The sequence below is a fragment of the Heptranchias perlo genome, chromosome 24 (genome assembly GCF_035084215.1).
Source record: "Heptranchias perlo isolate sHepPer1 chromosome 24, sHepPer1.hap1, whole genome shotgun sequence".
Lineage (NCBI taxonomy): Eukaryota > Metazoa > Chordata > Chondrichthyes > Hexanchiformes > Hexanchidae > Heptranchias > Heptranchias perlo.
Window position 1 is genome coordinate 40,250,617 of NC_090348.1, and position 14,315 is coordinate 40,264,931.

General features: G+C 41.5%; 1 protein-coding gene across 2 annotated transcripts in view; it reads left to right on the top strand.

The window, feature by feature from the left end:
- Nucleotides 1–14,315, top strand: part of net1 (neuroepithelial cell transforming 1) — a 117,400-nt gene that overhangs the window by 17,361 nt on the left and 85,724 nt on the right. For both annotated transcript variants that reach the window (XM_068005136.1, XM_068005137.1), the window contains exon 2: nucleotides 9,716–9,779. In XM_068005136.1, the coding sequence (XP_067861237.1) occupies nucleotides 9,716–9,779 (64 nt within the window). The remainder of the gene's footprint in view (nucleotides 1–9,715; nucleotides 9,780–14,315) is intronic.

Consider the following 14,315-nt stretch of genomic DNA (forward strand, 5'->3'; position numbering starts at 1 on the left):
TGAGAGGGCAGATGAGGCCTCAGTTTAATGTCTCATTTGAAAGACAGCACCTCCGACGTGCAGCACTCTCTCAGTACTGCACTGGAGTGTCAACCTAGATTCTGTGCTCATGTCTCTGGAGTGGGACTTGAACCCACTACCTTCTCAGAGGCAAGAGTGCTACCGCTGAGCCACGGGCAACACCCCGATACAAAACAAACCTCATGGCTCTACCTTGGAAGAGCCCATATATAGTTTGGGTGCTTTTTTCCTTGTGCAGTGAGGGGGTGAAAATCACCAATTATGCCCATGTGCATTTTCCTTTCCCACATCAGTCATTCTTACAGCTTTTCAGAGCTTATGACTCAGACGAAAGTGCTACCACTGAGCCACAGCTGACACTTTTCACGGCAATTGATTAAATTTCCTCTTTCCTGTTCTCCCTTCCCCTTTTGTCTCTCTTCTCTCTTTCTCTCTCTCTCTCACCGCCGCGCCCCCCGCCCCCACCCCCAACCGACCAATTGATTAGTCCTCAGATTCTCCACCTTTTATAATGGCTGATGATGATCTTGATGGTGTTTTAAGCAGGGTGCCAAAGTTTAGTAATGAAGTTGTGTGGGAGGGAAGGATGCTCCAAGCACCGAGATATCAAAGTGCCCTCCCGAGACTCAGCAATTGGGCAACTTGCTGTATTTCTCAATATTGAACGCTGCCTTGTTGCTACTGAGCAATAGCCAACATTACTCATTGAGTGTGGATCATTAAATAAGGTGGATCAGAAAGCAGATTTAGATGTAGGTGTTGATCTTGTCACATCACTTACAGCAGTTGCTAAGGCAAATAACATTAGGAGCATATGGTGCATCAGCAGAGCTATAGACTTGTCTTCGACAATAACACTGTAAAACATTTATGAGAGTGTACTTGTTCAGTTGTGCTCATCACACCCGTCAGGAAAGCAACAATTATTCAAAGTTTAAATCATTTTGATCTGTGGAGAGGCTAAAGCAGCACTATTTATTCTCATGAGGTTGGGGAGGCAGTTTTTAAATGGAAGTCATGGACAATGCTTCCTATTTGAAGTTCTCATCCTCACGTTCAGATCTCTTCCTGGCCTCATCCCTCCCTATCTCTGTCCTACATTGCAACAGTGACGACACTTTTTTTTAAGTACTTACTTGGCTGTAAAGCGCTTTCGGACTTCCTGAGGCCATGAAAGGCTCTATATAAATGCAAGTATGTCTTTTCTTCCCTCCTTCCCGTCCTCTGTATGCCCCATTTCCTTCTCCCCACTTTTGGCGGCCGTGCCTTCATTTATCTAAGCCCCAAGCTCTGGAATTTCTTCCCTAAACCTCTGTGGTTCTCCACCTCTTTTTTTTTCCTCTGAGCCTTCTTAAAACCTACCTTTTGACCAAGCTCTTAGTTAACCCCTTTTCATATCTCCTTTGGTTTGGTGCCAGTTTCTGTTGAATTATGCTTCAGTGAAGCACTTTGGATTGTGTTTCTGTTAAAAGTGCTATATAAATGCAAGTTGTTGCGTTTTTTAATAAGAATAGCTTCTGAGGGGGAACTGCAGCCTGTGGTGTGCTGGGTGCGAAGTGATGGTAGCTGATGGGTGGGTCCATAATTCCTTCTCTGGTTGGGGGAGGGGCAGGGTTTTCTGCACTTGTTGCAATAAAATGCTGCCATTTCCACTCTTCTTCTGTGTTTTGCTGTCTAACGTAATTTCTGCCTGCTTGGACTCGCCCTTCCAGCTATTGGGGCCAAAGACTTGGTCAGCGGAGGGAAACGAAGGGAGCTAAAAACTTACTCAGCAGGGATTACAACAGGCGCCTATTGACATCTTCAATTCTGCCACTTGCTTTGCTTATTTTGAGTATTCATTTGGTATCATTTCATTTGTCACATCACATAGGTGGTGCCTCATTGTTTCCAATTTGTCACAGTTATATTGATGGTTGTCACCTATGGGTTCAGTACCATTTTGGATTTCAAAATTTGCTTTCAGCAGGCCTACATGGAGACTGGAACAAGACGGCAATGTGAACATGGGAGCGTATTGCACAGTTACAGCTGCTTTCTTTGGACCTTAACTAAAGCTAAAAGTGTCTTTTTTTCAGGTGTACGTCATAAGATTTATTTTATTACACTTAGTTAAAGTTCATTTACCCTAGCACATTTATAAGCAGACGAGTTTGATCATAATCAGAGTATTTTTCATCTTCAGTTGTGGTTATCAGTGGATGATGTATATTTTTATATGGGAGATTACCCCTCCTTGCTGGAACAGTAATGTAATGTCCTTCTGGTTATTTATTTATACAGTAACTGAGATGGTTTTGATACAGGACAGCTTTTTCAGTTTGTGGTTTGTTTTGATGCATTGATCCCGTAAGTAGGATGCTTGAAGATGCCCTAAATTCTATGCCTAGAAACGGTGTACAACACAACTTTGCAGATAATTATACATGATAAACTGCTGACTTGTATGAAAGTGTCAACATGGTCCAAGGAAACTTTGTCCCTTTGGTCCTTCAGGTTTTGTTTTCCAGCCAAGCTCAAACTACACTAAAATTAGAGTAACAGCTACTCTGGTATTGGGAGTGACTGCACTGTGTTACTAACTCTATATAGAATTAAGTGTATGTAGATCCCCCTTTTTTTTTAGTTGTTACATTTACCCTGGTGGCTGTACTTTACCCATTTCATCTGTTCTTTCCCATTACTTATTCTATTTAATTTTTATTTCAACCCACCCAACCAACCCTCTCCTAATTTTTTTCCTGTAAAGTAAAACTACCAGGTTTGACTGTCATGGTTCTTACAGTTGAACAGCCTCCTTATGGCCACTGTCCAAGCCAAGGGTGTTCAAGCTTTTTGTCTTTGTGGGCTGCAGAGGTTTGTACTGTGGGCCATATATAAAGTTTAAATTCATGTTCCCATTATCTATCTTTATGTTTTCGATACTTCAGCAGACCTACACAGAGACCAGTATTAGATGGCAGTGTGGCTGTGGGGGAGTAGTGCATTTCAGTTGCAGATCTTTAATGTTCTGATTTAGTATTTTTCCACCAATCTAACAGCTATAAAACCCCAAGCCCTCAAAATCCAAACCTGCAAATAAGAAATACACGCACAAGTAAGTCTGAATTGCCCCAGCTTCGAGAAGTCGATTGCCAGGTTGTGAGAGGGAGGGTGTGTATTGCCAATGGGCTACAGTTTGGACACTTCTGCTCTCAGGTCACCTATGAAGAGTGGCCACTTGGGTAAGGTATCAGAAGGTGGACGTTGTCTGTGGAACTGTATCCCAGTGTTATATGGGGCCTTTGGGAGAGTGAGGGGAGGGGGGAACCTCCCATAATATCATTCCATTGAAACCTTCCTCAAATTGCATCCTGTTTTCAACTGCATTAATAAAACCTAACCAGCTCAGTGTTGTTGCTTTGATTATTTAGCATGCTGGTAGCCTGTTACATTGCCATTTTAAGTAGCAATTATCCAAGAGCAGTATCTTGGATTTTGACTAACTTTTTTTAAGTACAGAAACTTGGGAGGAAGATATATTTGCTCCCTCTGGGCCCTGCAGTAACAAAGGGCTATTGTGGACAAATGTGTTTTTATGCCCCTCCCCTCCCACTTCCATCTTCTTTATCTCTGAACTTTGCCTTTTTCCTCATTCCACCTGCTCAGTTGCCAAAACAAATAAGAGGGTGTTCCCCTATTGAGTGGAAAGACTGGCGAGAGAAATGTGTTTGTGTTGCTGGCTCTGGTGACTTAGTACTTCATCCAGGGCAGACCAAGCCAAATTTTCTCAGCACATATGTTAGATGATCAGTTTTCCCTGCCTTCAGAGACAGCTGTCCTGGGTGCCACACCTCATAATTTGAACTATTAACCAAACCTATTTGATCCAGATATATTTTTTTCTTGCAGGACTCCTTAATCCTGTATGATTTTATATCAACATACTGGTAATGTTTAGCGAAATGAGTCTCTACCTGTAATGTAATTACACTTTTTGTTTCAAAAAAAGTTCAACACTAGAGCAGCACAGCACTATGGTAAAACAAAATGTGGTGCCATTGAGTTATGCATCCAAGATTTGATTGTGGTCTTGCTGCTTATGTTATGTTAAGATGTTCCAATAACGCTTAATTGTCTCATAAGGTTGTCACAGAAGGACAGGTATCCTGAGTTGTACCCAATTTTGAATGGGTGGCTAGACACAGTCTGTGCCTTCTTTGGGGAGACTGGGAAGGAGGACTGTGGAGCTGGAGAATATGAAAAGAAAAATCAAAGTCACTCACTAACTATTGAATACTAGCCATAATATACAGAGCAATCAAAGCTCACTTAAGGGTCTTTTATATTGCATGCATTTTAATTTAGAGCCTGGTGTACAGGAGCAAATTCTCAGCATTTATGTTACAAGCAAGTGAGCAGCATCTGTGGAGAAAGAAAGAGTTAACGTTTCAGGTCAAAGACCTTTCATTAGAACTGAAAAATGTTAGAGTTGAAGTTTTGAAGCAAGTACAGAGCCATGGAAAGGGAGGAGAAGGAAGGGGAAGGTCTGTGATGGGGTAGAGGGCAAGAGTGATTAAATGACAAAAGGGATGATGGTGCAAGGCAAGGAGGGTGTAATGGGACAAGTAAAGAAAGAAAAGATTGGTCTAGAGTAGCTGTAAATGGCAACAGCATAACGATAACCAGCAGCTGCAACCCAATAAACAATTTTTAAAATTACAAAAAAATATGGGAGCAGTGGTTATGATCTGAAGTTATTGAAATCAGTGTTGAGTTCAGAAGATTGTAAAGTGCTTAAACAAAAGATGAGGTGCTGTTCCTTGAGCTTATGTTGAGCTTCATTGGAACAGTGTAAGAGGCCAAGGTCAGAGTGGGAATGGGGTGGGGAATTAAAATGGCAAGCGACCAGCAGGTCAGAGTCACGCATACGGACAGAGCAGAGGTGTTCAGCAAAGCGATCACCGAATCTACATTGGGGAGACCAAATGCAGAGGAGACCGCATTGTGATCAGTGAAGGGTCTCTGTAGGTATGTTGGGCTGAACTTTTTATACAGCAACTTAGCAAACACAGGGGTCAGTTCTGCACATTTACATGACTGATTCTGCTTATGGGATAAGGGAGTCAGTTTAATAGACCCACATTTTTGTGTTCTTATGGTGCCATTGTTCAGAAAACTTGGGCTTGTTTACACTGTGACATGCAACTGATTTAGGCAGTACCCATGTGTCTGTGTAATTGGTTGCACAGCTATCATAAAAGTATCCTGTGGCTCAGGTAAGTTCATCCACTGAGTCACTGAATCTCTCAAACCATGGAGGACCCAGATTTAATTCTCAGTCTGTGCTGAGTCAAAGAAGGGTTAAGGTCACTTCGTGATGAAGGGGACCGTAGAGTACTTGAGAATGAGAAATGACCGATGCTTTGAAGGAAATTATAGAACAGTAGGTATTCTCTCGATTGTGACTCAACATCTGGATCCTATAATGAGATGAAATTAGTGAACACTTAAAAAGGTACAGGTTAATCAAGGACAGTCAGCATGGATTTATGAAGGCCAAGCCATGGTTGACTAATTGCATTTTTGGCTCAACTCAGAGTGTATAAATGAAGAGAATATGGTGGATGGAGATATATAATTATGGATTTTCAAAAGGTATTTGATAAGGTGTATATTAGGCCCTTGTTATGAAAATTGAGCTGTGTCGTGTTAAAGGGAATGTAGCTGCATTGATAGAGGCATGGCTGGACAATAGCAAACAGAGTACAGGCAAATGGTTGGTTGTTTTTCAAGTTGGTATGGCCTGAGTAGTGATGTGCCCCAGAGAGCTATGCTGGGGAACTTTATTTTATTTATCCACTTAAATGATGAAACTATATCAAAGTTTGCAAATGAAACATCAAATCATGAATGAGTCATGACTTTCTCCCAACTCAATAGTGGCAAGATTGAAGCAATCCACTCTTGCTTGTCTGGTCATAGCCAGAACATCTCCAAGAATGGCTTCTCTTCCTGCCCCTGCATTGTTATCTCTGGAGTCCCCCAAGGATCTATCTTTGGTCCCCTCCTCTTCCTCATATCCATGCTGCCCCTTGGTGTCATCATCAAAAGACATGGGGCCAGTTTCCATATGTATGCTGATGACAACTGTTCTACCCCTCCATCGGAACGGGAGTAGATCATTCAATCCATTGAGCCCATTCTACCATTCAATTAGATCATGACTGATCTTTATCTTAACTCCATTTATCCATGTTGGTTACATGGCCATGCTTCCCTAGCCAGCCTCCTATCACTCATCTTGATCTGTCTATTGCTTGTGTTGTAGGATTGTTCATCTGACATCCAGCCTTGGATAAGCCACAATTTCTTCCACCTAAACATTGGAAACACCGAATGTCTTCACCCCTTGTCACAAACTCTGTATCTTTATCACCGATTCCATCCTCCACCCCGGCCACTATCTTGGCAGAACCAGGCTGTTCGCAACTTTGGTGTCCTATTCCACCCCAAGCTGAGTTTGTGACCCCATACCTAACCGTCTCAAAGATTGCCTACTTCCACTTCCATAACATTGCTGTCTCTGCCCTTACTTCAGCCCATCTGCTGCGGAAACCCTCATCCATGCCTTTGTCACCTCCCAAACTCGAGTATTCCAATGCTCCCCTGGCCAACCTCCCATCCTGCATCCTCTATAATCTTCAGCTTATCCAAAGATATGCTGCCTATATCCGGTCCAGACTTGCCCATTACCCCTATCCTTGCTGACCTGGATTGGCTCCTGGTCTCGCATTACCTCAAATTTAAAATGCACTTCCAAGTTTAAATCCCTTCACATCTATCTCTATAACCACCTCTTGCCCTACAACCCCACCCCATAAACTGACTTCCTGTGACTCTGTCGTCATGCATTCCCCCTGCCCCATGGTTCTTTTGCCCCACTTGGGCACAGGAGCAAAATAGGATAACAATAAAACAGCTTGCATTTATATAGTGCCTTTAACAGAGAAAAACATCCTAAGATACTTTCAACTACTTAAGCCCCATGCTTTAGAATTCCCTCCTTCGACCCCTCTGCCTCTCCATACTCCTTTCCTCCCTTTAAAACCCATCTCTGACTAAGCTTTTGGTCAACCCTCCTATTATCTTTTTTTGGCTTGGCTTTCATTTGTTGATGTATGCCTCTATGAAGTACCTTGGAACATTTTTCTCTGTTAAAGGTGCTATATAATGCAAGTTGTTGCTTGGCACCTGTGCCTTAGCTCTTGATCACATTCCCTTCCCCAGCTGCTTGCTCAGACCTGGCGCATAGTCTTGGTATCCTATTTGATTCTGACCAGAGCTTCAAACCCTATGATCTCTATTCCATCAGTAAGACCATCTGTTTCCAATATCACCTGCTTCCATCTGTACTTTACCTCCACCGCAACTGAAATGCTCATCCACACCTTTTATCACATCCAGGCTCAAGTCCTCTCATGTTTTTCATGGCCTCCTGAACTCCATTCAACATCAACTTGTACAAAATTCTGCCACTCTCATCCTATTCCATGCTAAGTCCCACTGAGCTATCACCTTTGTCTTTACTGACCTACATTGGCTCTTTGTCCCTCAAAGCGTGAAAGTCAGGCTCATGTCAGGAATGTGATTGAATACTCACGACTTGCTTGGACGGGTACAGCCTCAACAACATTCGAAGCTTGACATGCACCAGCACACTGTGGCTGCAGTATGTACTATCTACAGGATGCAATGCAACAGCTCACCAAGCTTACTTTGACAGCACCTCCCTCCTCCATGACCTACACCACTGAAAGGACAAGAGCAGCAAGATCGTGGAAACGTTATCCTCTGAAAATTCCCATCCAAGTCGCACATCATTCTGACTTGGGCATGTTATTGCAGAAAATCCTTACGTAGCACCATCCCTGTAAACACTGCAGCAGTTCAAGAATGGCTGTTTTTTCTTCCTCCCCTCCCCCCAACCTCAGGCCACCTAGGAATAAGCAATAAATGTGGACCTGTCATTGTCACCCACATCCCATGAACAGAAAATAATTTCAAAATCCACATTTACAAGTCCCTTTATGGCTTTGTCCCTCCCTTGCAATGTTGAAGGTGCAATTCAAATGTAAGTGTATTTTGCTTTAACAAATAACTCTTCAGTCTTGGCTTCTGAGACGTGACACTGAGCACTGACCAGACATGAACTATTGTGCTTTGGCCAAACTGTATTATGCTTGTAATTTATTTGATACAGGATTTCTGGTGTTTGTACTCTAAAGACCTCACTGCCAGCATTTGTTTTGCATCACTTTATGTTGATTAAATTTCAACAGAGCCACTGAGGGCTTTGTTGCATGTTGATTGTGTTTCTGCTTAAACAAAGAATCAAGCTCATCTTGTTGAACTAATTGAGGATTGTTGATATTAAAGCATTTGCTTTCAAGCCAATGCCAATAACCTTTTAATCGCCTGGGTTTAATTTAATTGCAAATTTTTAAAAAATAGACATCTGAGTGAAAATATTAACTAGCTATAGGAATGCAATACAACATTCAAGTTCCAACTTTCAGAAATGTTCCCCCTGCCCCCCCCCTCTAACCTGTAGCTGTTTTCTCCATGAATGGTGGGCAGAATAAATGCTAGTTACTTATGAAGTTGATGGTGTAATCATTTTTAGTGATTTACAGTGTGGTTTGTAGTCATAGTTCCCATTTTTAAAAAATGTAATTATTTTGTTCATGTATGATCTGTTCATGGAAGAGGATCACTATATGTTGAGAATCTCTCAAGTGACCTCTCTCTCTTAGCTTGAGTAAGAACTGATTAGTGTTAGTTTAATTGAATTCAGAAAAAAGTGGTGTGGTATTACAGAACGAGTAAATGCTTTTGTTTCTGTTCAAGTGAAGTTCAAATTTGATGTGGAACTAACTAATCAGTAAATCTGATATGGGAGATTTAGTAAATTTTTGGATGCCAATTTGCTTTTTTTTAATATTAAAAACCCCAACTGTCTGGGCTCCTTCACTGGCGAAAGACAGAGTCTAATACGGTAATGGAATATTTAGGTCACTAGATTTTTCTGTTTTGTTAAAGAAAGTACAGTAATCTAAAAGACATCTGAATGACATGTATTTAGGCTCAACTTTTTAAAAAATAAATTTAATTCCAAATTACACTGACAAGGAAACAGTAATTGATGTCAGACAGGTGGATATTATGCTGCTTGAATGTGTGGACGAAGCATAACAAAGAGCAGTTCGTCATGATGTCAATTTTAAACCCAGAAATCCTCTTTCTCAAATTACAGCTGCTGTCAGCATAGCCTTGTATGTGAAGTTGCCTGTACCTCTACAGATAGGGGATAACAAGTTCAGAAAGTCCACTCTTAGCCAGATCAGATCTAGAACGGCGAGAGACTTGTTCGTCAATCGCCAGATCCGCTTCTAGTATTGACCACTAATAGAGAGACAGAGAAGATGCCAAAATCTTTGCATGGGTTTCATTAGCTGGTATGTCTTGTTGCTAGAGATTATAATGTGAATTGTACAATATGGTTACTGAAATGTGTTGAGTTTTTTGTACTCTACTGGCTTAGATCCTTCCAGCTACAATCACACTATTGAGAGAACAGTGGGATCTTCTAACTGGGTCATTGCCAAGTCAGATGGGAGACATTCCCATAAACTGTGGGCTTTCTGTTTTTCAGGCCTCCTCTCCGACGAGGAAGTTCCTTCACCTTTCTAACCCCTGGACCATGGGATTTTACTTTGGTAAGTGTATTTTCTGTTGTGGCGGTGTTTCAACTGCTATTTGAGATGTGCCATAGCAGCTTTGATTAAAATTTTGTTTCTTTTTAAGATAGATTGCCGTATCATTTAATGTAGGAATAGATGCAAGTTCCAACGGGGTGGTAGGATTTGGCCTTCCTATAAGCAATAGTGTCAAAATTATTTAAATTATCTTTGTTAAAGCACAGATCTCCTCCTTTCACTTTTTTAATAGAAACTGTTGTCTCACTGAGCTAAAGTTAAACTGCAGTTGCAACATTGTCAAATTTACTTTTATGGTTAAGAGAATATGGAAGATAGAAAAGGGATTATGTTTTCAAAAAAAAACATTTTTATACATTTTATTTGAATCATTGTTGCTGTGATCATTTTTTTCTACTTCCAACTTTCAACCCTCCTTTCCCAAAAGCTCTAACTCCTTTTAGTATATGATCACATTGAAGTTGGCAACTTTGGTGCTTTGCCCAAGTAGCAAATTTTGAGTGTGAGCCTAGATGATGGGTGTCAGCAGGCCAGTAAGCTGCGCCCAATCCTGTTCACCTGATATTCATACATGCACATTTTTTAAGCAGGAATCATGGGACAGCAAGCAGAAGTGGAAACCCAGAGTAATTTCGCCCTTCTTGCAGGCCAGGGCCACTAGTATCAGTTGTAATGTCCCACCTGCTGTCCTAGCTGCGATCAGGATGTTCTCCTCTTCAAAACTGGATGATGTAATGATTTTTTTCTCTGCAATTCTGATCAATCACTTTAATGGATTATTGCACAACAGATGGATACTAACCCTTTGAATGGATTGTTCCATCTACTGACTCAATTGAAAAATAGTGAAAATCTTTTCATAGTGGCTGGGGAAAGAGATCCTTTTCAGCTCTGCAATAGATTATAATTTGGGCTCTCAGTGGTCACAATACCATAGCACCTTTGATCCTTTCATTGGGTGTTAATGTTTTTGCACCAATGGAGAAGGAACAACCATTTCCACCTGCCTTGGATTTTTCTGACTGTAATGAACACACATATTTATGAAGTTTTCTCCCTCGTTTGTTCCCTCCCTCCAATGTATTATGCATTGTTTCTCGATGAACATGAAGGGTATTTGACCACCTCATGCCCTCTACTAACCTATTTGAGCTTGTTGTTCAGAGGTGCAGAAGGTTAGTTTTGTATTCAGTTTGTGCTGCTTTCTTGCTGAGATTGACAACTCATCGTGGGAATTGCAGTCATTAGCCTGTGTCCACTTACTTAGTAACTGCTTTAGCAACATAAATGCAGCTTTATTTTTTTTATAAAGCGTGCAGTTGAAGAAACCTTTTTTAAAAAATAAATAAATACTGCACGGTACTTTTCCACTTAATTTTCTCTCTATGTTCATGGTTACTTCAGCTGATGTGCACTAAATTAGGAAACACTGGAAATACTCAGCGGGTCAGGCAGTATCTGTGGAGAAACAGAAATCTGTCAGTCAACGTTTTAGGTGTAAAACCATTCCTCAGCTTGTGTGGAAAGGTAGAGGGATGGTTTTTCTGCATGGGTAAAGGCACTTGGTCTGGTACTAAGCAATACAGACGAGTTCTTAAGTTGAGTTACAGCTGACCTCAGTGTTTCTGGTCTACAGAGGTGGAAAATCAGCCAGGGTTCCTATATTAATGTTTATTCCTGCTGGAAGTGCATGTGTGAGTGCATTAGGTGAGAACACAATTGGGCTCTGCTGTGCTGCCCATCACAATTAAGTAGATTGCCTACACATTGTCCAGGCTCACACTTTTGATTTTCTCTCCTGAAAGTGCTGATTCTTGCTGGAGTACAGTTCAGCAGGTCTGACAATCCTCTGCACAGCTAGTATAGTGCCTTCAACATAATAAATATCCCAATGCTTCAGAATCAAAACCAGTGCCAGGCAGTAGAAGAATTAGGGGAGTTAGCTGAAAGCTTAGTTGCGAAGCTAAGTTTTCAGGAGGCTTTTAAAGGCGGGGGAAGAAATAACCAGGTAAAGCGGGTTAAAGAAGAACTAACTTTGATTTATATAACACCTTCCACATCCTCACAACATAAACTGCTAATGAATTGCTTTTAAAGTGTAGTCACTATTATTTTGTAGGCAAATGTGGCAACCAACTTACACACAGCAAGATCCCAAAAACGGCAATGAGATAAATCAACAGTTTCTGTTTGGTTTTGGTTGAGGGATGAATGTTGACCTGGACACCAGGAGAATTCCTCTACTCTTCGAGTAGTGCTGTGGGATCTCTTACATCCACCTGAACAGATGGACAGGGTTTGGTTTAACATCTCATCCAAAAGATAACACCTCCAATAATGTAGCACTGCCTCAGTGTGGTACTGAATTGCCAACCTAGATTATGTGCTCAAAGAGGGGCTTGAAATCACAACCTTCTGACTCAGGAGAGAATGCTACCATTGACCCAAGCTGACATTATAATTGGAGAGTAGGGCAGAGATGGCTGAAGGCTCTGTCACCAATGGTGGAGTGGTCACTGGAGATATGCTGTCTATGTTGATTTGGTGAGAGTGGAACCAAATGAGTGTTGAATCACAAAGGAGAGGCAGTGAAGGAGGAGTTGACAATCACTCTGAATACCACGGATATGTTGCAGAAGATATGGAGGGATAATGCGCCATGGCTGCTGTTACGATGGGGAGGAAATGGAGGACACAGTGATGTGGGGTAAAGGAGAGGCTTGGGGATGGGAGAGTAGGAGTAGTCAGCTTGATGACGTAGACAATCTGTGACATGGTTCACAAGCTGCTTGCACTTTTGATGTGGAGATGCCGGTGATGGACTGGGGTGGACAAATGTAAGGAGTCTTACAACACCAGGTTATAGTCCAACAACTTTATTTCAAATAAAGCTGTTGGACTATAACCTGGTGTTGTAAGACTTCTTGCACTTTTGGCATTGGAGATGAGAAAGAAGGGTGTTAGAAGTCAAGAGGAGCCTTCTAGGATTGTCCTTGATCTCCAGGATAATCGTGGCTCAGTGGGAATATTTGGCCTCGGAGATTAAGGCACGCTATTGCTTGAGGTGGTTAAGCCAAATCTGACAGAGGATCAGATGGTGTGCACAGCCTGAGATTTGAGGGCACAGAGATGGGAACTAAATCAGGTGGCCTTGATTGACTTGGGGTCAAAGACAGAACCAAGGTTGTTGCTGAGTAGGTCAACAGAGACAGTAATAGTATATTGGGTAGAGGGAGCTGGCAAGTATATTGGTGAGGGAACTGGGAAGGGTGTTTTTCCAGGGGTGGACAATGAAGGTATTGGGGTTAGAGATGGGGAGAAAGATGTGGAAGGACACAAGGATGTGATCAGAGATGGTCTTGTTTAAGATTGAAATCTGAGTTACTACTTGTACCTCTTCCAAAAAGGAACATTCTTATTGGGCTAAAAATATTTTTTTCTCCCTCTAGCCAAGCATTTCTAATGCTAACCCTCACCCCCCGACTGTAACCGTGAAGATGATTACTTGCCTTTCTTATGGATAATTTTTCCCTTTTTGAGAGGTTTTGCTGTGTTGGATGTCTGCTGATAAACTTTGCATGTTAGGCCATGAGCCTGACGCCTCCACCCATCACAGTGCAGGCTATTTTCCATCATTACATTTTTCTTCATTTATACTGTGAATTATACAGAAGTCTACTGCTGTTAATGCAAAGTCACTATTTCCTCCCAAAAATTTAACCAGTACTTGGAATTAAGTAGAGTTAAAATAGCATGGGAGGCTTTTTAGCACTAAATTTTAATAATCCAGTATTTTGAATGAAGCGACCTTAAATTAGCGGAGTGCACTGTACTCGTCGAAAGGCAGAGAGATGGGGAAAGTGTCACGGAGGAATGTTTTGAGGTTAAATATCAAAGTCGTGCAGGAATTTTTTTGGTTGAGGTTCAGGGTGGGAGAACCCTGGTTGTATCTAGGAAGAAGGACCAAGTGAATGAATTGAACAGAAAAGTGGGAGTAAATTCAGTTCAAAGACTGATCGAGAAGCTTAATACAATAAACTGGTGGTTTTTTTTAGATCTACATTTGCTTGAAACTTGTTGATGCTATACCATGATTGAATGAATGTTTAAACTAGTTGAAAGTCATGGGCACTGGACAAACATTCCATATGATGTCAGGTGTTTAACAAAACATTGGTTTGTTTTTCAGTCTGCTTTGACTACTGTCATTTCACTTCCTTTGGCTGCAGTTTAATGCTGAAATCTGAGTATAAATAACCCTGATGTCTTGAGTTTCTGTGGGATGCCTAAGAGTGTGTTTTAAAAAAGAAGCCCAAGGAGGTTTCGGTGTAATAGACTTATCTCTGCCACACTGCTGCTATTCGGTTCTTGATGAGATGGTATCATTTGGCAACAACAGGAGCTTTCATAGCAGAAAAATTCCCAGCTAGGTAGACAAGTGATTCATGATAAAGCAATAAATCAGTTTGTTCTCCTCCTGCCCGTGTACACAGTTTAATCTAGTTCCATATTATGTATCTGACATAAGAGTGGTGT